Source organism: Arvicanthis niloticus, chromosome 5, assembly GCF_011762505.2.
Source record: "Arvicanthis niloticus isolate mArvNil1 chromosome 5, mArvNil1.pat.X, whole genome shotgun sequence".
In the NCBI taxonomy this organism is placed as follows: Eukaryota; Metazoa; Chordata; class Mammalia; order Rodentia; family Muridae; genus Arvicanthis; species Arvicanthis niloticus.
Genome location: NC_047662.1, coordinates 41,382,250 through 41,405,723, shown reverse-complemented (window position 1 = coordinate 41,405,723; position 23,474 = coordinate 41,382,250). Strand labels below are relative to the sequence as shown.

The 23,474-nt window shown below is 38.3% G+C and overlaps 1 protein-coding gene across 15 annotated transcripts in view; it reads right to left on the bottom strand.

The window, feature by feature from the left end:
- Osbpl9 (oxysterol binding protein like 9) overlaps nucleotides 1-23,474 on the bottom strand; it is a 133,954-nt gene that overhangs the window by 30,318 nt on the left and 80,162 nt on the right. For 9 of the 15 annotated variants that reach the window (XM_034502016.2, XM_034502018.2, XM_076934477.1 and 6 more), the window contains 4 exons: nucleotides 8,351-8,446; nucleotides 7,077-7,124; nucleotides 5,809-5,838; nucleotides 4,544-4,594 (listed from right to left, as the gene is read on the bottom strand). In XM_034502016.2, the coding sequence (XP_034357907.1) occupies nucleotides 4,544-4,594; nucleotides 5,809-5,838; nucleotides 7,077-7,124; nucleotides 8,351-8,446 (225 nt within the window). Of the gene's footprint in view, nucleotides 1-4,543; nucleotides 4,595-5,808; nucleotides 5,839-7,076; nucleotides 7,125-8,350; nucleotides 8,447-13,753; nucleotides 13,823-23,474 lie in introns of all 15 variants that reach the window. The other 6 variants (XM_034502015.2, XM_034502017.2, XM_076934474.1 and 3 more) reach the window with 1 other exon arrangement.

The following is a 23,474-nucleotide window of genomic DNA, read 5'->3' as shown; positions in this document are numbered from 1 at the left end:
TCCACAGTAGTAAGCAGAGTCACAATCATCCCCTAGGATAACTACTAGAGTTTGGATTATGCAAATAATACATATAAATGAAATGTTAACATTTTAAACTGTCCTACCTGAAAAGTTCAAGATTAAATAGAAGCCAATCTTTGGTCTTTGTTTTAAACATAAAAATTACATCCCAAATACTTATCTATTAATATGGACTTTCAGAAATCTATACATCAAAGTGTCAATCAGAAGAATTTGAGTATCTGACATCATTTTCTTTAAGTGCATATGCAGAAAAGAGCTATTACAGCAGACCTGAGACAGCTCTCAGAAAAGCCACTACAAACAGCTCACTGTTATCTCAGAACTCTGGTCTGAAGAGGACCCAAAGCATCAAACAGGCAAGAGGCTCACTAAGCTTCTTGTGTAAACAATATGGTCTCACTCATAGTCTAGAATGGTAGCTAGAATGACAAGCCTCTAGTAAAAACCAGAGCACAGGGTCTTTCATGGGCTTCCCTATAGACAGCATTTCTCATGCTTGGTAATGATTTGTCACAAGAGGATCTGAGCACATTCTATAGGGCTTCACTGGAGAACTCTTGAAAATATGTCTGGTTTCCTCCGAGCTGCTCCTGTACCTTTCCCTTTGCTGACTTTGCTGCTGTAACTCATCAACCAAACATGTTCTCTCTAACCTGGCGAACCAGCTGTGCTCTAGGAACTCTTAGCCCAGGGTACATATTTGTTACATATGTACCCTGAGTAATTGCATTTAATATCTACTCAATTCAAATCGATATCTTCCCCTTTATGTCAACAACAGAGTAAACTACACAGTTGATACTCTAAAGTCTCAGTAATGTTAATACAGAAAAATTTAAAATATAAGTCATTTAGTTACAGAGAAAGAAAAATCAAGTTTCCTGCTCAGATTATAAACTTTTGGCATTTAGCTTTCCTCTTCTCATTTCTAAAACACTAAAATGATTTCTCCCTAAGACTTTAAGAATATGAAATACAGAAGGCCAAATGTGCCAAGAATGGGTCTGTTGTTAGGCAAATATATCCTCTCTACTGCTGAACTTACGTGGGCCTTTGTGACTATCCTTACTAAATGCAAAAGTTATATGTGACTTCCAACACTGCAACCTGCCTTGCTTTCTTGCAGCCTATAGACTATCAAGAGATCCAGGCAGCCACAAAGACGACAATACAGAAAGAAGCTGAACTCTATTCCCCAACAACTTCACAGATATGTGAGTAAGCCATCTTCAAGATGGATATTTCAGGGCTAGAAAGATAGCTCAGCTTAAAAGCACTTGCTACACTTCCAGAGGACCCAGGTTCAGTTCCCAGCACCCACTAGAACTCCAGTTTCAGGGAATCTGATGCTCTCTTCTGACCTGAGTGGGCCCTTGCATACACAGGGATAGATGAATAAGGAACAAGCCATCCACTCAGCTTTAAGGTACTTTGTTACAGATTACTGTGATCATTGATACACTTCCATCTACAGAAACCAGAGGTTGGGGACATAGCTCAGCTTTACAAGAAACTCTGGTTTGGTCCCCAACACTGCACAGACTGTGTGTCTGCACACTCTTGTAGCCCTAACACTGGCAAAGTAGAACACAGGTCACCAAATTCAACCTCAGCTCACTGAGTTTGAGGATAGCCTGGGCTACAGGTAACCCTACCTCAAAACAAATACAACAACATAACTCTACCATCTAGCACTTCTGTTTTTTGTGTGATCAAGTAAATCCTAAACTACATTTGACAATTTTCACTCAAAATGTTTCTTTCATATATGCTATCTTGTGGGATATTCTAAATCAGAGCTCATTTGCCCTTTAAGCTATGGTAAAATATACACAAGCATACAGCCTCTTAAGTGCTTTATTGCCCATAATAAGCTATAGATATCTGGTCTATTACCTTGGAGAGATGATTGGGATTTTCTAAAGCAAAATATCAAGGAATCCTGCACCAGAGACTCTACTGAATTCAAGCACAGCATATGTGCACATGGTGACACGTCCAAGGCTGAACCTTGTTTAAATACATAAGCATGATCAAGGTATGGAGATATGCCTGTGACATAATCATGAGCACCTTCTCATCTGAGAGGACCTTTGACTAGAATTATAAACTTCAGTATTTTTAAACCATTCATACTTTTAAAAAGGTTAAAGATCACTCTGATGACAAATGTCTTAATTATATACCTATGTAAATTCTAACATATAATCCAAGTTTCATGACATTCAGAAAATGGGGTTTTAGTGACAGAAAAAAAATCACATAAAAAAGATCCTTTACTCCTATTGTAAAAAAAAATCAATCAAAGTAACACTGACATAAATGTAAGAGACAAAAACAAGCAAACAAAAACCAAGACAAAAACCCACAAGCAAAGTCTTTATGATCATGGACACCAGAGAATCTTTTCCTCCATACATACAGCCACAGAAAGGCTATGAGAGGACAAGGGTAAAGGCAGAGGGTGAGGGCCTCCAGGCTGAGAAGGCAATCCCTCACCAGACACTGAAAAGGGAAGAGCCTCATTCTTGAATGCCAGAATTAATCCAATCTCTATGATATTCTGTTATGAAAGTCTGAGAGAATAAAGGCCAGTGCCACTGAGTCCTCAAAGAGACAAAAGGTTCAATACAAACAGTAGGTGTGCACAACACATTATGCAGTCTTGGCCAATGATACAAAGTTATGAAGAAAAAGAAACCACTGTGATACATACAGAGCTTATTTTAGGTAGTTGAGACACTTCCATGTAGCGGAAATCTGAATGAAGTTGAAATAAGAGACTACCCTGTAGAGGAGCCACCCAACAGAAGCAAAGTTCCCTGAAACCAAGAGCAAAGCTGGCCTCCTCTGAAGAGAAAAACAAAGGCAACACAGGCCCCAGCCCCCTGTTACAGAACAGTGGGATTAAGCAGAGGCAGGAGATGAGACAGACAGTTATTGCCAGGTATTGTCTCCAGGTGCAAAAAAAAAAAAAAAAAAAAAAAAAAAAAAAAAAAGTATGAGCAGGCGACTGTTAAGATTTACACTGAAATTAAGCTTAAACATGCAATCATATAGGGTGCTAAGAGGTTTCAAAGTTCTGCTTGTACAAAAAACAAAAACAAGCGTTGACAACAGAAAACTTTCTTCTGGAACTGATAATGGGCCAAACTTCAAGTGACTTCATTCTGAAGTGTCATGAAAAGTAGACCTGCCAACCTGGACTAAAATATTAAACTGTGGGAACTAGTGGGAAAGAAACTGAGTAATTTGAACTGTAATACAGATCAAAGACAGAAAATTCTTGATGAGGGTCAGCAAGATGGTTCAGCAGGTAAAGGTGCCAAGGTTGAAGACCAGAGCCCCACATAATAGAAGACTGAATGCCAGAGAATCAACTCCCACAGGTTGGCCTCTGACTGCTAAACCCATAATAAAAAACTTCATGCAATAAAGTTATGTTTCTTAATGAGTAGCTAAGGTAGGAGACACTGAGCCAAGAGAAGGCTACACACAAAGTCTCAGCTATCTAAAGTTCTAAATGACTTTGAGACTACCCAAACTGGCCCACAAATATCAACTGTATTTTTCCTCCATCACCACACTAGACACAGTTTTGATGAATGTGAAAATCCGCTGCCCCTTACCACATCTGTAGGTGCTCTCCAATGCAGTTATGCAGACTTAGATCCAAGAAAAACTAAACAAAAAACTTAGCCCGAATTTCATACCTCCAACCGTGTCCTAGGCTGTGTCACTTGCAATGTGAGGTAAAAAAAGAGATTCTATAACTAGGTAAACAAAACCTAGTTTTCTTTTGTTGTCAAAAAGACCATCAATTATTTTCAAGCCTGCCTGCTGCACTGTCTACCATCCTGCTTCTACCCACTAGCTGAGACAGATGCACAGATGTCAGATACAAAGGTGGGCAGAAGGTGTTTTACCAAGTGCTTATTCTCAATGTATTTCTCTTTCTGAAAATTCCAGGCCTATATATTTCAGTATACTAAAAAGCTTTCAAAAAAGTAGATATACACTATTTTTAGCCACAATAATTCACTACCCATTTTGTCATGGATAAAAATAATTAATGAGTGGTTCAACAATGTAGTTCAGTATATTCCTCAAAAACAAACAGAAACCCGTGTCAAACACAAATTTCAAAAATATCTCTATTATACTCTTTACTATACATAAGAAAAATAACTGTGCTAAAGCTTAATTCCTGACTTCTAAGAAAAAAGTGTCTAAAACATTTAAGCTGCAGTCATGGTGAAAAGGAAAGGGTGAGTTCTTCAATCATGTGCCCTTCCTTCCCAGCCACTACTAGAAATTACTACCAGAACACAAAAAGACATGTGTGTGGTAACGTCAGACCCACTAGTTGTTCAATAGTGTCCCAAAATTCAGTTTACTATTGAAAGGTAATGTTTCAGAACTGTCTCAGAACTGAGTTTCGTGTTTACTAAGAAAATTCCAACACAATATTTTAAATTGCAACTTTGTAAGGTAATAAAAAGTAAATTTTACTTACTTTAGCAATCTGTAGCAACACAATGCAGTGTTTAATTGATTCTACCATGCTCTATAAAGACAAAACACTGATTTTAGAATATTGCTGCAAATAAAATAGTTACATAATATTAGAGCTTAAAATATTTTAAAAATCAGTCCAAATATATAAAGGAGTGGAGTCTACATATCAAATACTCTCTTATGTGTGTCTGGTGAGTTCTAATTTGCTGACAGTGCTACAAGAAGTCATTTATTAGCAACTTTATGATTTGATAAGGAACATCACATTGATTTATATCAAATATTCTCTCAAAGAGAAAGATAGGTTAGTTTGATCAGCCTTCAATTCTTTAGATCAATAGCAGCAATCCCAATATTAATTCCAGCAAGACCAGGACAGAGAGTAAGGGCCATAACATTCATATCTAAAATATTGCTTTCCCTATTTTAAAATACTTTTTTTAAAAAATACTTTTATAAAAATACAAATATCATTAGTAGTCTACTAGATAGTATCAAAGGGCAGTGAATTATTAAGGAAGCTTGAATCATCCTGTATTTTAAAAGTGAGACTATGTACAGGTTGAGTGTCTCTAATCCTCCAAGTCCCAAGTCCTGATTTCAGTCAGGGAGTCAAAATAGAGGCATCAACTGCATGGTAAGGTATTTAAAAAACATAAACGAATTTTGTATTTAGAACTGAGTTCCTCTTCTTCATATTTTATGTCTGTGCAAATGAACTGTTAGAGATACTTGTAATGTCCAGAATCTCAGATATGGGACTGTGAATCTGTACCATCTTTTTTTTGTCCTTTCTTTCTTTTCTTTGTATTTTTTTTTCTTTGTTGTTGTTGTTGTTGTTTAGACAAGGTCTCAAAAATGTCCCAGCTTGAGACTGGCTGGCTTGAGACTCATTATGTAGTTGGAGCTGGCCTTTACCTCCTAACCCTTCTGCCTCATCACCACTGCTTTTATTGAAGATACGCGCTACAATGCCTACTACACCTTATACTCATGCATGGAGGACACTTTTGTTCCAAGATACCACAGAAGTAAGACCAGAAACAAATAAGACGGTACATGAAGTCAATTTCAACCATGGGGATAATAAATCCTTGGCACAATTCTTAAATAAATATGCTCATAAAAATCCATAAGAATTGAGACATTGGTCGTTCTTAGTTAACAGCAGGAGGTTAAGAAAAGAGACATTTAAAAGCAGCTTCCAGTTAGATATTTTAATATTTTTGATATTCCAATTTGAGAATTTAATATATAACTTACATTTGTTGTGTCTTTGAGAGTTTCAACTTTCTGTGAAAAAATAAGTTTTAAGTAAAAATAATGAGATTCACAAAGAAGCACTGTTGTTTTTAGGAATCAGGCATTTAAAAGATTATTTTATTCATATTATTCTAAGTCAGTATAATCAAGTTAGGAAAATACTTTTTTGCTTTTGTTTTTATCTAAATCCATTATTTAAATTTAAAATTCCAGATAGTTTATGGATAAGCACTCACAAAATGTATGCAATTCAAGACTTAAAAGAATGTATAAAACATTCTTACACCTTTCCTGAAAACAGATTTATATTATAGACTTCATGATTTAAAAAAAAAAAAATCAACCTTCCTTAAAGTAAAACAACAATAAGATTTAAAAAAAAAAATCAACCTTCCTTAAAGTAAAACAACAATAAGAATAAAAATTCTGCACCAGGAACTGGGCAAGAAGAGATAAGGCAGCTATAAATACCCACAGAACCCAAGGGAACCGAACAGAAGCTGGAGGCTGAGCGAGCACTGGCTGCTCTTGCTGTCTCCTGCATGCTGAGCGATCCAACTTAGTGACTTTCTACCTGTTTTCTGTTTGTTTTTGTTTTTTGAGGCAGGGTCTCCCTGTGTAGCTCTGAGTGGCCTGAAACAAACTCTGTAAACCAGGTTGGCCTGGAACTCAGAGGTCCTCCTGCCTTTGCCCCCTGAGTGCTGGGATTAATGGTGTGATCCTGGAAATTAATAACTTTCTACCTTCAATACACCATATATAGAGAAGAACATACTCCCCGATATCTAAATGCTTGTAAAAACAGATTTTAAAATCTGCATATTATCCTTTTATTTAATTATCACACTGTAAACGAGAACTTGCCAAATAATACCACTTGAGAGCACATTTCAGTAGTACACGTAGATCAGTAATATTGGTTTTGGTGGTTTGGTAGGTTTGGATTTTTGTTGTTTTGAGATGGGGGTCTCACTATGTAGTCCTCTAGGGCCTCAAACTCGCATAGCTTCATATGCTGGGATTAAAGACATGTACCACCATGCCTCAACCACTTTGTTTCATCTTATACAGAATCTTGCTAGGTAGTATAAGCTGGCTGTGAACTCCTGATCTGCCTACCTCATCCTTCCCAGGGCAGGGATTCTAAGCACACCTTAGATCCCCTGGCTTTGGCAATATTATTATAATAAAATACTGATGGACTTTCAATACCTTTAAAAAATTTTGAATTTTAAAAAATTAAGTAAAATTATGGTTGTAGAAGTTACCTTTCTCTGTTCATCATCTTTACAATTTTGAAGCTTGTCATCAAAAAGCTACAGGATATGAAAAAGACATTTTAGTAGAAAGGTATTTTATTACACTGTGTACATTTACTAAACAGAAAATTAAACCTTAGTTTCTAAACATGTCTGTTGTGGCTAACATATGCCTTTTTAACACAACATAATTTTTTCAAGGCTCTGTATCAAATCACATTCTTCTGTGTGAATGAGTGTGACCTGCTAATGCTACTAAATGTCGTGATAGAATTGCAGCAAAAAAGGGTAATTTTTGTCTATGTTTGCAATGTATGCGCATGTGTGTGCACACATGGAGGCAGGAGGAAGAGACCAGTGTCTTCCCTACCACTCTCCACTTTGCTCTGTGAGATGGGAACTTTGATTGAAGCTGTTATAGGTAGGCTGGCTGGCCAGCAAACTCCCAGGATCTGCCTGTCTCAGTCCTGCAGTGGTGTGATTATAGGCAGGTACGGGGATGCTTGGCTTGTTACATGGGTGCTAGGGATTTGAACTAGGGCCTCTGCTTTCTTACTAAGCGATTTTACTGACAGAGCCATAATTTTTTTTTTATTAGTTTTCTAATACTAAGACTTTCTGAACTTTTAAAAAATGTGTGTAGCATGTGTGTGTGTGGCATGTATGTGTGTGTGTGTGTGTAGCATGTGTGTGGGAGGGTTACAGACATGTCCTACTGTGTTCAGTTTTGACTTGAGTGCTGGGAAACCAACTCACACCTTCATGTTTGCTCATCAAGCACTGAGCCTTCTCCCCAGTGCCTCCAACGAGATTTTTACATTTTGAAAACAGGGTCTTATTCTGTAGCCTAGGCTGGCAGGAATTATGCAGTGTACTACACAGTTAGCCTCAAACAGGTGATCCTCCAAGGACTGAGATTATAGACACTAGCCACACAAGAGTGTTGGTAGCTTAAAGTATCTGTTTAAACTCAAGAGTTTTTTCTGCTTTGTCTTCTAAGTTAATGAAGATTTTTCTTCCCATGACCTATCATTTTAATTAAAAGGGACAAAGATGAAAGGAAGAGTGAACCCAAGGCCTCACAATATCATATTTAGCTTTCCCAGAATATTCAAAAATACAGAACATAAATTTTATCAATACAATTAAGAGAAAAAGATCTTTAAAAGAATCAACTTTAAAAGTTGCTGAAAGCCACAGCAAGAATGTGAATCACTATCCAGTAACTTCTTGTAAGTCTAGCTCAGCAACATTTACTACTTACATGGATCATGGCACCATACCTTTAGTTGTTCTATCAAGATCTGCAGGTAAGCGTCAGCCTCGGTAAGTTTCTTATCAAAGTCTTGGACACTAGGAACGAATCCTGAATCCAAACCCTAGAGAAAAAGAAAGTGAATAATCTGTCAGTGCACAAGCAACACAGTATTAAAGAAAACTCTTCATCCTTCACAAATGAGTACTTTCAACTTTCAAAACAGACAGTATATTTACATAAGCATGTTTGTGTAAGTTAACTTATTTTTCCAAGTGCTGTATCAACCTCCATCATCAGCCACAAGCTCTCTCGCCAATTACATGTGCTGCTGTTGCTCAAAGGAAAGGGTTCCCTGGCCCTCACCACAAACCCCACCCAGCTGGCTCCACTTTCCAGCAGAACCACAGTCATTTATCTAAAAAATATAAAACTCCTAGACTATTTTTAATGTTCCCCCAATCTTTCCTGTCCCCAGAATCTTAACTTCATGGTTTTTTAAAATTACACTTATTTATTGTTGGGGGTGGAGCGGGGTTTAATTCATGTGGAGGTCAGAGGACAGTTATGGGAATCAGTTCACTCCTTCCACCAGGTAAGTCCTGGGGACTGAACTCAGGCTTGGCAGCAACTGCCTCAACCCACTGAGCTAACTCACTAGCCCATACATTCTTAATCTACTCCATCAGCTCACAAGTTTTCTACCCTCTTTTTTTCCTTATTAAAACAAACAAACAAACAAAAAAAAAAACAAAACAAAAAACTTTAGAAGAGCTGAGCACAGTGGCACACGTCGACAATCCTAGCACCAGGGAGGCTACAACCAGAGAATTATGAACTCACAACTAAACATCCTCACAGCCCTTTCTAAGTGCAACCTCATCAAGTTGTTTCTCACCTCATCAAGTTTCCTATTCACTGTCATCCTTGGCATGAACACTACACTCTGGACAGGGTGTAAATGTTTATTTATTTAGAGGACCCATTTCTTTCCCAGTTTAAAAGTTCAGCAATGGCATACCCTACTTTTCATATATCTACAAGGTCCCAAAAGCCCATAACCCTCCTGTTTTGATTTCCTTCAAAAGAAATTTTGAGTTTTTAATCATCTCTGAGCAAGCAAACGAGTACTAGTTGTAAAAGATCAAGTGCATGAGGAAAGCCTCCTTCCAGCCTGCGTTTGCCGTCTACCTGCACATGCAGCTGTCCTACCAGCAGCAGACTTCTCTTGCCCAACCACAAAAATGTACTAAAGGAGTAATGGAGGGTGTATCTCAACAAACTCAGCTGTGGCTCCCCTGCCTTTGGCCAACACACACTGCTTATTTTTATATTCACCATCTACTGAGCTGACAACACAGAAGCTTCTTTGGTATCATAGCAACATCCCATCTGGGTACACACAACACTTCATTATTGTTGAAGCATGACACAACCCAACTTCACAACCCCAAACATATCATGGCAAGTGAGGGCTGGCAAACCTGGTTCCTAGTTCTAATTCAGCTCAGAGCCTGTCTCCTTACCCTCTACCCTTTTCCTCCTAATGCAGCAGCAGCTACTCCATCTACTAAACCACTAGGACACTACTACAGTTTACACTAGTATACTTCCACTGTTTACTGCTGCTCTCCTCAAACTAAAATTGAATTCCTGATACGAAATGTTAAAAATTTAAAAAATTATAGCCTATTATGAGAAAAGCCAATTTATCTTGTAATTAGTTTCTTTTTCAAATTTAAAGTTGACAAATCATGACTTACTTGCTATTTTACATGCACATAAAGAAACTGCCTGAAGAAAAAAAAATCCCTTCCTAGTAAGTAATTTACATATATATAAAACATTTGAGAAAAATTATAATCAACGTAGTCACAATCCAGATAATAATAAAATCATGGTTAAACACATTTTTGGGGGGTTTTGTTTGTTTTAAGCCAAAGTCTCACTATGCAACCCTGACTGGCCTGAAACTAGCTATGTAGACCAGGCTGGTCTTGAACTTACAGAAGACCTGCCTGCACCCCTCTCCCAAATGCTGGGATTAAACATGTTGGACTACCTCTACCTGGGCTAGACACTTCCATTTTTAAAGATATCCAGAGAACTAAAAATGTTTGAAGAGCAGAGTGGAGTTCACACATCACACTTCACAGGAGAAACAGCTCCTGCTGACCTTATACCAGAGAATGAGGAGGAGGTTGGCTTAGTTTTGTTTCAAGAGTATAATGGTATAATTAACAATCAAGGCCCAGTTACTATAAGTTAAATAGTGATTCTTACTCAACAGTTTAAAAGACTGATGACACAATCAAGAGTAAATAGAATCTTCCACACGAGGAGGAAAAGTGATCTTTAAAAAGTTTCCTCTTGGGCTGGTGAGATGGCTCAGTGGTTAAGAGCACTGACTGCTCTTCCAGAGGTCATGAGTTCAAATCCCAACAACCACATGGTGGCTCACAACCATCCATAATGAGATCTGATGCACTCATATGGGTGTCTGAAGACAGCTACAGTGTACTTACATAAAATAAATAAATTATTTTTAAAAAAAAGTTTCCTCTTCTAAATTCATTTAGAGTTCTTAGAGTTCTGTCAACAATTAACAGAACCTTTTAAACAAATCAATAAAACTCTGCTACAGAAGAGAAACACATTATTTAAACTCCAAGTCTGAACTCTACCACAGTTAGTTCTTCAGAAATAACCCTTAGTTGTTACTCAGATCTGAGTCCCATTGGGCTGTCCTCCCAGCCCTGTCCCCAATACCCTTCCACGACTTCCTTCACCAGCAGAACAAATCCAGTTTCATAACCTCACGGCAAAGAGCTCACTGACGCAGTTTTCTTTATGGAATGTTTATGGGAGGTTTGTAATGGAATTAATTCATCAACCTAAAACTGTAGAACTGGCCTGACCTCCCCTGCACATCAATCCAAAAGTTTGTAGATGTGCTTTAAAAGGACCTCTACAGTCAACTCATCTACAACCAATGAAATGTTTACAAATTTATCAATAGCATGGACAAGCAGATAACAGTAATAATATTGTTCTTAAATTGACTAAGAATGCACTAAAAGTACCACCAGTTTCACTATCAGTCACTGACTCTATCTTCCCAGTCTCTGAGTCATCTTGTCTCTCATTGAATATCTCATGAATGACAAGAGATAAAACCTGTAGAATTGTTATTTAAAAAAAAGTTGAAGAGATGGTTCAGTGGGCTCAGAGTGCCAGCTGCTTTTTTTTTTTTTTTTTTTTTTCTTCAGGAGACTGGAGTTCGGTTCCCAGTGTCCACACAGTGGAACTTCATGTAACTCCAGTTCCTGGTAATTGAGTGTCCTTTTCTAGCCTCTCTGGGCACTACATGTATATGAAAATGCAAGTTCATGTACACGTACCCACACACAGACAAGCATCCACTTATATACCTGTTCTTCTTTCTAGCCAACATTAGAATAGTGAGACATTATACTTATTCATACTGGTCCTTTCTTAGTAAATTTTCAAAATAAAATACTTTTATTTATTGTGCACTTATATGTGTGTGTGTGTGCGCGCGCACACACACACACACACACACAGCACCACACATGTATGGATGTCAGAAAGCAGCCTCCAGGAGTCAGTTCTATTCTCCTTCATGAAGATGCCATCCTGCTGGCCCTAGAGACTTCTTTTTAAACAAGACTAAGAATATAAATTGTTTTCCAAGCAGAGGGTGGTCTGTCTTCCTTTGGAAAGAACTGCAAACATGGCCAACCCCGAAGAAAAATGTATGATTTCACACTTCTAGAGAAAAAACAGATACATACTGTAGTACTCTGCACTTGCCCTAACACTGTGCACGTTACTGTTTGACTTCTCTGAAGATACAGAAGACAGGAACTGTGCCATTCAGTCATTAGCACCCCCAGGACTGTCTCAGCCCCAGCTGCACGCATGTGGCACCAGCTGCAACCAATAGTCAACTGCTGCTACCCATGTGTCTGGATTTCTCTGTACTTCCATTCTCTGCCCCTTTCCTTTCTTCTCTTGTTCATGTCCTTCAGCAGTAACTGAAGTGACCGTTTTGCAGTGCTGGCAATCAGGGCCTCTGCTCTCTAGTTTACAATACTGATGTACCTCAGTTGTCAGATTGTATAGAAATTCACTTTACATTTTAACTAATTACCCATAATCCCAGCATGTTGAAGGAAGACCAAGAATTCTGGGCAGTCAGACTCTCTAAAAACACATTTTTTTTTTTTTTTTAAGTTTAAAAGCAGTTATAGAGAAACAAATATAAAACGGCCTAGAATATAATAAGAAAATTGAATCAGTATTTTCTAATTTGTAATATACAGGACTAGCTTAATATTCTTAGAAGACATCTAAATGCTAACATGTTGGTAAATTAAATCAATTCCTATTAATGATTCTAGGTGGTACACTAAACACAGAACAAAATGTTTCACTCCCATTAAAAAGAGCACTATAAGGGGCATCCTTAAACCCCAAGGTACATGTAAATCATAGCTTGCTTTGGTGACTCTCCTAGTAAGATTTTTGAAGCAGGCAGTAGAAGCTTTTAAAATAACTCCTGCTGACAGTGACAGACCAATAAACAAAGGTCAAAGTGACCAAAGGTGACTTAAGGTCTTCTTGCCCAGAATCAATAATTAAGAAACTTATGGGTAGCCTTTAATCCCAGCACTTGGGAGACAGAGGCAGGTGGATCTGAGTTCCAGGCCAGCCTGGTCTACAGAGCTGGTTCCAGGACAGCCAGGGCTACACAGAGAAACCCTGACTAGAAAAACAAACAAACAAACAAACAAACAAGGAAAGAAGTAAAGAAGCTTCTGGGCAGCTGAAACTGAGGAGAGCACTGAAACAAAGACTGAGTAGTAACATAAAACTCAAAACAATGACATACTTCATACTGAGTTTGATATATGCAGTATTTTTTCTTAAACAGGACAAAATAGTATACAATAAAAATATGTTCTTCCCACAAAAGAAAGGGAAGCCATGTGTGGTGGCACACACCTAGAATCCCAGCATCTGTTAGGTGGAGGCAGGAGGAACTTCCCTGCCTCAAAACAATTTGTTTAATATATATATATGAAATAAATTGTTCATATAAGTCTTCCTAAAAAGTTAAAAATAATAGAGTACATCGTTAGCAGTAAAACTAAAAAGGGAAAAACAGCTTAAAATTTTAACAAAAAAAACCCCACCTAATGAAAAATAAGTAAGATTATGGACAAATATTGGCATTTTAATTAGCAAAACAAATGCCATAAATTTAATGAAATTTTATGCAAATGCAGTTTTAATTAACATAAAAGCACCTTCAAAGTTTATGTTAACAACGGGGGCATGACACATCTGAGATGACCTCTCACCCAATCAAAGAAGCAGAGGGAATACTTACGATTCAATCACTTACAATTATTTTTGAAAATTCAAGAACTGGAGAGATACCAGAAGACTGGAAAAAAGCAAGTGTGGTACTGATCTTCCATAAAGGTAAGAAGAGAGAGAGTAGAAAGTTACCATGCTGCAAGTATGATATCAATAATCAAGCAAAGGACTATGAGAAAACCTGTAACTACACAAGGGAAAATAAGGACCTGAGCAAGTTAAAAACAAACAGTATGCCAAAATTCCTGGCTTTTCTGTTTCTTAGAAAACTAAGCATATTAAGCTCTTAGAGAAATGATACCATTTTGCCCTCCTATCAGATGACTTAAAAGTTCATTTAAACAAAAAAGTATACTAAAGAAACAACTTAGTAATTTTCATGTGCCCATGAATCCATGTAAAGAACACTAATGATATCCTTGGCTAACCAAGCATCCTGAAACATTTATAGCCCTCATTGTCCATCCACTTCAGCTACAGCTCAGGCCTCAAAGCTATTGAGGAGTATTGAAGGTCAAAATTTCTATGTATTTTTAACCCTAAAGATATAATATTCAAACTATCAATTCATTTGGAGTCAAGATAATAAAATTTTAAATACTCATAAACTGAGCATAGTGTTGAACTTTTTTCTCCACTGTATTTTCTGGAAGGCATTTTTCCACAGTTGCTTATGACTTCAACTTATGTTCTTCTATCCACATGGTAGCTATTAGTTTTTTTTACCAGAAATTTCTGTGTATCCCAAGAATCCCCCAAAGGTCTTTTTTCATAATTCTAAGTAAGTAATACTATCATTATGAATTTACCATTAATAAGACATATTGAAAAAATTTCAGAGTACTAAAAAGTCTGTTAGACTTATTTTTTCTCATTTCATCATTATGACATTGTAAAATAGTTATTGGCAAGGCTCAGGCCTAGAATCCCAGCACTTGGAAGGCTGGGGCAGGGAGAAAGTTGAAAGTTCAAGGGTAGTGTGAGCTACGAAGTGAAACCCTGTCTAGAGGAGAAAGAGGAAGAAGAAGAGGAGGAGGAAGAGGAGGAAGAGGAAGAGGAGGAGGAAGAGGAAGAAGAGGAGGAAGAGGAGGAAGAGGAGGAGGAGGAAGAGGAGGAGAATGAGAAGAAGATGATGAGGGGGAGGAGGAGGAGAAAAAAGGAGGATGAGGAGGAAGAGGAAGAAGGAAAGAAAGAAAGAAAAAAAGTGTGAGATAGACTGGCACTGAGCCCATTTTATAAGTGCTTACTGAACATCCAGATCTTCCACTAGAATTTTTCTTTTTTTATTGAAAATAGTTTTTATACAATATATTCTGATTACAGCTCCCCTCCCCTAACTCCTCCCAAACTAGGATTTTTAATTAGGATTCCAACCCAATCTTCTACCTACAAACACTATACTTTTCTAGCAAGTTTTTTGATACTATTTGACAAGAGTCCATAGCCTGAGGACACTGGATTTGTAATCTAAAAGTCCTCTAAGGGGTTGATTAGTGCAACTGAGCACAAGCAGCATTGAAGACCAAACATGTAAACATGTTCTGAATCCTGACTGCAACTTCCTAACAGACTACCTGTGTGGTCAGCACAGCTCACTGGGTCTGCTTCCCCGTTCTCATTAACAAGATGGGCCAGGTAGTCTAATGGTAGCTGTTCAATTTTCTTTCTTGATCTGGAGCCTTGGGAGCCAGAATTCACTTCTGTAATCCCAAGGTCCACGCACTAGTACTTCACAGGTAAATCAACTTGACAGATTTAAAGAGAAAATAGAAGGCTGATGACTAATACTGTAAGTCACATGTGGTTTCTCTTAGAGAGTATACAATCAAGACACAAGCATTAAGTGTGACATTCCTTTTAGAAAAGAAAACGAACAGTAAGTAAAGCCCTGAAGATGATAATGGATGATATAAAATGGAAAAAGCAATAAACAAAATGTGGCAACATACAGCCTAGAAACAGACCAGAAGAAAGAACTCAGTATGAGATGTGCAGAAAACTGTTGGGTTATTTTGCCTAAAGCGCAAAATGTAAGTTATATCTAAAAATCACCTTAGTAACCAAGAGACAAGTAATATAAAGAAGGTTTCCCCTCCACCAAAGGTTATAATGGTTAAACACAACTCTAAACAGCAACAAAAGCTATTAACTGTTTCTAGTTTTAAATTTATGTAGAAAATAGTTAAAGTCTTAAGCTTTTGTTTTGTTTTTAAAAGAAAAATGAACTACAAAATCTAAACTATTCACACAGAAGTGACAGAAATGGGCTGTTTCACACAGCAAGTCAATCAAGAATTAACAATCAGGTACAGATACCAGCACTAAAATTCATGACTTGGCACACTGGATTAATGCTCGTGATGAAATTCTAGTCACCCTTTCACTGTCGGAACAAAATATAAATACAGACTCCATAAAGTGATGTGTTTTTCAAAATAAAACAATTTAAGTTTGGGGTATATAGGATTTTTCCCTATTAAAAATAACTGGTAACTTTTATCAAAAAAATTCTCCCAATTTATTCAGTAAAACGACATAAAAAGCAGCCAGAGTAATGAACAAAAGACTGAAGTTCACAAACAGAACAGCCATATTGCTTCATTTGCCTGGGGAAGTCTTTTTGCCTGCTATCTTGTAAAACTCATTCTCAGAAGTGCCCAGCACAGGCTACCTGGGTATTCTCTTCACCAAGCCTTTGTAACACATGTAACTTATGAAAGATGTGTCAAGTTGCCTCAGAGGATTCAGATGTAGCAAATTACCTTTAAGAAACTTAAAAATCACAGAAACATGAGTTTATAGGCCTTCATAAAATAGTCAACATTGATGCTTATCTCACAGACATGAATGGCATCAAAACTGCATATTTTAGAAGGCATTTTAGTTTCACATTGTAGGATGTATTTGTTTTGTTTTGGAGATAGGGTCTCAGCTGTATAGTCCTGGTTGTCCTGGAACTCACTCTGTAGATCAAGCTGGCCTCAAACTCAGAGATCTACTTGCCTCTGCTTCCAAAGTGCTGGGAATAAAGGTATGCCCAAGTACTAGCCCCCCCCCCCGCCCACCGCATGTGTGTGTGTGTGTGTGTGTCTGTCTGTCTGTCTGTCTGTCTGTCTCTTCCCTCCTCTCCCTCCTTCCCTGAAATCAAACACAAGAGGGAAAACCAATGAAATCCCATTAGAGGAAAGAGGGAAATCAAGAGAGACTCTTAAGAGTTTTAGTTTGACATATTTAATTTTTCTAAGTATTTGTTTTATAAAACTGTAAAAATATTCAGAAATCACAGTTTATACATATTTTTCAAAATTTTATATGCAAAGTCACCAGTATTATTCAAGATTATATATGAAATCCTAAACTATGCCCAAAACAAAACTTGGCATTACTTGGGTATTGCTGAAACTGATACCTTGTTCCAAGAAAAATAAATCACAGCCAAATTTGTAACATCATTTAAAGGTTAAGTACAAGGCAGGAAAAAAAAAAAAAAAAAGCCCTGAAAATAGCCCCTGCTGCCATATTGGAAAAATTGTATCCCTTAAAAAAACAAAACAAGACACTGATGGTTCCACACCTTCTTGACAACATACTCATGATTCAACGTCTATCAAAGCAAACTTGTAAAGAACAAAATAAACTACCTGATGTTTTTTGACCATAAGGTGTTTGCAAACAAAGCTCTTCTTCAGAGACAGCTGAATTAGCTGGGTTTTGTTTGTTTTTTATTATTTACTTTTATTAACCTGCGGGATTTTTTGGTTTTGATTTATTCTTATTCTTGGGGTGAGAATATGCCATAGAATGCATATGGAAGTCAGAGGACAACTTCATGGAGTAGACACACTGTCCCTCCACCTTTGTGTAGGTTCCAGGGATGTCATTCAGGTCATCAGGCCTGCATAGCAGGGGTGTTACCCTCTGAGCCATTTCTCAGGTTTAGTTAACTCAGCATTTAATTAAACTGTGAAGCAGAGAACAAATATTCTTCTTCCATTCCCCCAGCCTCAGATTACCAATATTTTATTCAACCTAGTCTTAAAGATCTACCAAAGGCAATCACTTTAAGTAAATTTCCTGGAAATATGCTCTATGTGTAAGCAGGAGAAAGTGATATTAGCCCTGTAAGCCCATAAGGTGAGTGTTTCAGCAAGAACTGAGAATTCTCCTAACAACTTGTGATTACACAATGTTTTCTAAACAAACATACTATATTCTTCTAACGTGACCTGAACTCTGTCAGACAAGGTGACAAATTAACATACAAGAGGACTTGCATGATAAACTATTCATACCAAAGGTTTGTGCCACACATCAAACAAAACAAAACCACCTTTAAAAAGATAGATTCCATAACTGTCTTGGCCTTATCCCTTAAAACTGCATTTGCCAAAGCTGTCTTTGGGTAACTGATCTCCACTGCCAACGGAGGTCTACTGGAAGGATAAAGCACACACAAAATTATGCAATTTAAATAGTTGGAAGTTTACCAAGAGAACCTGAATTGATCTGTTCCCTATTGTGTTCCCCAAGCTAGTGCTTGGTTTGTGGCAAATGTTGGGGCGGGGGGCAGTGGGGAGGTGGTGATTATGGAATCTTGCAATGTGATTACTTAATAGTACTGAAACATAAAGTTGTTCCTGCAAGTTCTGTATCAGCTTCCCTTGAAGTGATACCTTGCTCAGTTATTAAAGATGCACGAATGCTGAGGTCTGATGCTGATGAGCTTTTTAATACAAAAGAAGTAACAGGAGAAAAGGCTATCACAACAAATGGTGGTGTGACACAGAAGACCAGGCTGTAACAACTGTCTTACCCCTTCTACATTCTATTCTCTCATGCCAAGTCTTGTCATGAGCACATTTTTACATGTACTACTCTGGGCTTTACAATCATCCATTACAATAATTATTTATTCATTGGGCATCTTCTGTGACTATGTGCTGGACACCCTGGAGATGCCAAAGGGAAGCAAACACTGATCCTGACCTAAGAGTTTCTATCAATTTGAGGAGCTCAACATTGAGCTAGGGCAGTGTTTCTCAACCTGTGGGTCAAAACCCCTTTGCAGGTCAGAAGACCCTTTCACAGGGGTTACATATCAGATATTTACATCATGACTCATAACAGCAGCAAAATTAAGATTATGAAGAATCAATGAAAATAATTTTATGGTTGGGGGGTCACCACAACACAAGGAACTGTATCAAAGGGTCGTAGCATAAGGAAGACTGAGAACCACTGGGCTAGAGAATGAGCTAAACAGGGTAGAGAAGTGTGATGGGAAAGGCACCCACCAGAACACTCAGGGGAAAAGCAGGGAGGAGAGGTGTAGGGGAACATTCGGGAAACCAGGTTCTGGACAGAGGCAGGGGTCTGTGTTAGAGTAGGACTTGGGCTCGTGCAATGCAATGTTTGAACTTTGCTTTCAAGAAACTATTCAGGGCTAAGCAAGCCAAAGAAAGATTGATTCTGTGGGACTCAAGGACTCAGGAACAGTAAGAAAGCTTTATCCCTGAGCTTGAAGGAAGAACAGGGATTGTACACAACCACTATAGGACAAATGACTATAAAGCAGAAGAGAGCCCCAAGGAGCAACAAAACAAAGCAGAGACCCAAGGAACAACAATATCTAAAAGTTCTCTTCTGTCCCTGTCTTCATTCTTCTGTCACTGCCTCCCAAGGGCTAAAGGCAAACAAAAGCCCAAGAATAGAACGCCAGCCCGCAGAGCACAGCTACAAAGCCTTCTGAGGCACACCAGGAGAACAGAGGATGATTCTAGAAGGAGGAGAAGCTCCAGTTACACACCCAGACTGAGGGACAAGGAAGAATCTTTCTTGGAGAGTATTTTCCAGATCTAGATGCTAACTTCAAAGGAAACCAAAATCAGTGGCTGAGCCAGGAAAGTCCTAGAGTTTGAGAGGCAAGGTGAGCAAAGGGTGGAGGAGGTGTGCCAAGAGCACCAAGACGCATCCTGGGGCCACTGGCAGAAGAGGAAAAAATCCCCTTGGGCTCATTTCCCAGATTCCAGACTCTCTGGCAAATTTCTTGGTTTCTGGAAGATTCCTTCCACTACTTATAGAAGACGGGTGTGTGTGTGTGTGTGTGTGTGTGTGTGTGTGTGTGTGTGTGTGTGTGTATAAATTAGACTTTAGGCTTTCTTCCTTCCTGTTCTAGGATCCCCTGAAGCAAATGCCTACAGGTTGATGCAGGTTTGGGCAGATAGTAAACACTCCATTATACTGGAGGGCCTATAACTGATCTCATTTAAATAAAAACAGGAAATTGTAGCTCTTCTATGAATATAAAATATATAAGAGGTCTTCTATAGTATGACAAAGAAAGCTAAAACTCATATGAACTATTGTAACTTCAAAACTTATAAAGATTAATGCAACCAGAGTTTAAAACAAGCTCTAGAATCCCAAGCAGCAAAACAAAACAAACAAAAACCAGCAACTCAGTTGAAAATGCACATTAAAAAACAAACAAACAAAAAAAAAAACCAACAAGCTGTAGTCAAAATAATAAAGCCAAGTTCTTTAAAGTGTCTCCAGAAATAAGTAACTTCAATGCCAGGACTGTCCATCGTTCATGCTCACTCCCTGTCTGTCTCTGTCTTGGTCTCAGTCTCACTGTCTCTCTTTGTCTGGCCCCTTGCCCCTATTCCCCTCGCAGGCACACACAGTAACAATTACCATTCACACTCATGGCAAAACCATGTGCTGACTCAGTTATGGCCAGGCGTTATTAGGATTTCCAAAGGATATGTTTAGGGGTAATGGAGGAAACAGCAAATATAGTCAAGCATGACCCAATATTTATTTATTTTATTTCATTTTTAATTTTTTTTAAGATTGGGTTTCTCTGTTTAGTCCTGGCTATCTTGGAACTTGCTTAGCAGACAAGGCTGGCCTTGAACTCAGAGATCCACCTGCCTCTGCCTCCTAAGTGCTGAGATTAAAGGTGTGTGCTAATCTGGCACCCAATCTTGATAAAAATGTCACCCCTTCCTAATTCCCCTGACTGCTCCAGCCAGTAGCATACTTCTTCCCATGATACTGTGCACCCAAACCAGTCTGTTCTAGTACTGCTATTAGTATTATTTCCACCACATCAGAAGCCATGGAGATATGGGGGTGGGAAGTCTCTAAAACCTGCCGACCATCACAGTACTGTTTCTAAACATTTTCTCCAGTTCCCTGTGACACTTGTCACAATCAGTTTAATGACCTAAAAATGATTTTACTTCACGGCTATATATATATATATATATATATATATATATATATACACACATACATATATATATACATATATATATGTATATATATATACACACATATGTATGTATATGTGTATATATGTATATATGTATGTGTATATATATGTGTGTGTATATATTATGTGTGTATGTGAATATATATTTTTTTCTAGTACAACCAAATAAAAGATTTCTATGTTGACATTATAACTGTTCATATTCTGATCATTTATGTCACGTTCAAAGGAAATTTTATGTCCTCAAATTCTGGCAGTTAGACAAACTGCCAGCATTCCTCAGGAATTAGTGAAGCCAGTTGCCCTCTGCCAAAGGAACCATTTTTCTTGTCACTGACAGAAAGGACAAATGTGGTGATAACTATTAGCACACCAAACTGCATGCTGGCCTCCAGGCCCCCTCAGTATCACAAGTACCTACTATATATATCAGGGTCCACACTAAGCTAGCATCCTAGCTCTTCATATACATGTCTCCCCTAAACTTCCTCCAGCTTAGGAGCTTCCCTTCCCCCCCCCCCCCCCCCCCCAGCTTCTCAATCTCCTTATAACCCTGCTATGTCAGCTATGACCTCTCTTGGTCTTCTGGGTCTCCATCTCTCATCCATCCCCCCACCCTTCACCCCTTCTCTCATGGCCAGAACATACCATTGCTGGATACATTCGGTTTACTACTTTGTTTCTCTGCTCTGGACTATTCCAGATGCCTCTGGCTGTTCCACTCATATTTCTACATAAAAAAATCCTCCCTGTAACAAGATCATGGAGTGGTCATGTCTTCAGTTTATACAACTTACCCACTTGCTTAACACCCACAATTCTACTGGGCTCAGAAAGCCAAACTCCAAGTGCCACACTTGTGAATGCTACACTCTTGAACTGATGGCACTTAGAAATAGTATCTGAATTTCTCATGTTCCCCTTTTCTCCCAAAGCAGCAGGAGACTCTAGAATTCCTTTACCCACAGCTAGTCTAAGAACCAGAACCCTTCTTTCCCATAACAGAAATACTGATTTCAATTGTTCCTCTACATTAAAGAAATCCTCTAATCAGGCCAGGGTACAGTGGCACATGCCTGTAATCCCAGCATTTGGGAAGCAAAGAAAAGGAAATCATGAATTCAAGACAAGCCTGGGCTACATGGCAGGACTGTCTCAAAAAGACAAAAACCAAAACAAAACAAACAAAAAGACTCTCTGAGACCCTTGTCTGACACTCAGTCCTAAGTCTTTTATTTTGGAAGGAGCCCTGGCCTATTACCCAGAAGGAATGCCACCTGACTGACTCCACACAGGCGTTCCTTACATCTATCACTGCATTACATAATAGCTCTTTATCCAATCATATTCTACGTAGCTAGCCATAGAGATCCATATTCAACTTGCAGAAACAAGACAGTGTTTCCTGGGTCTTTGGGTGTTCATTGTGAGGACCCTCAGTCATGTAAAATTTTAATTTGGTAAGTCTGTTAAGAATTTCTCTTCAGAGTAAGGAAACATAAGGAAGAGACCAGCCTACATGGCCAGACACTCCATTAGTGACAAGGGTTCCAGGGATACAAAGACTGAGTAAAAACCTTTATATCTAGCAAATTACAACCTAATAAGAATCAGACATGTGAATGAAAAATTAACATTTAGCAAAATCTGTAAGAGATAAATTCTGTAATGGCACACCAAGTAACTCACTGCCTTCTTTTATACAGCAAGGGAAAGGTAATGGGTGCTATGCACTAGGGTCCAACCCAAAACTTAACCACCTGAAATGTGGATGGTAATCTAAGCAAAAAGGAAAGAATGAAGAGAAAGAGTTCAGAGGCTAGACAAGCTCTAATGAGAAACCACTCCCAGGGAATGCCTTGAGTAAAGCACCCACAACTGGTTTCAGACAGCTGCAAGATGAATTCATACCCACTGTGGAGGGCCTTCTAGGGGTGCCAGGAACTGGACTTGGACAGGCACCCAAAGCAGAAGCATGGCAGTGACTCAGTCAGTGTGTTTTTGAGTGAAGAGGATGGGTGGGGCTTGCCTGACATTCGTCAGAGTTCCCAAAAGTCCAGCTGAGAGAGGGCAAAGGACTCAGCTGTATCATACAAGAAAATGTGTCAAATCCAAGAGAGGGTATTACTAAAGCTGAAAGAGCTTAAGACTGGGGAGTAAGGTACAGAGAAAACCACTGTATATGGCTGTGTGGTAGCCTTTGTTAAAATATTTAAAGAGGAAGATCAACTTTAAGAGTAGCAGTAACTGTCTAAATCTTTATTTAAAAAATTTCAAAAATATAGTTTCTGCTAAGTACAGTAACAATACACTTTTCCTTGTAGTATAAAAATTATTGCAAACATCAGTTACTTCTCCCATAGTACATTTAGTGATAGAACCTGACACATCCCAGAGGCCATCCTTGAATATTTTAGTATAAACACATGACTACTGTCATTATCATTACCTTTCTAAATCAAAAAGT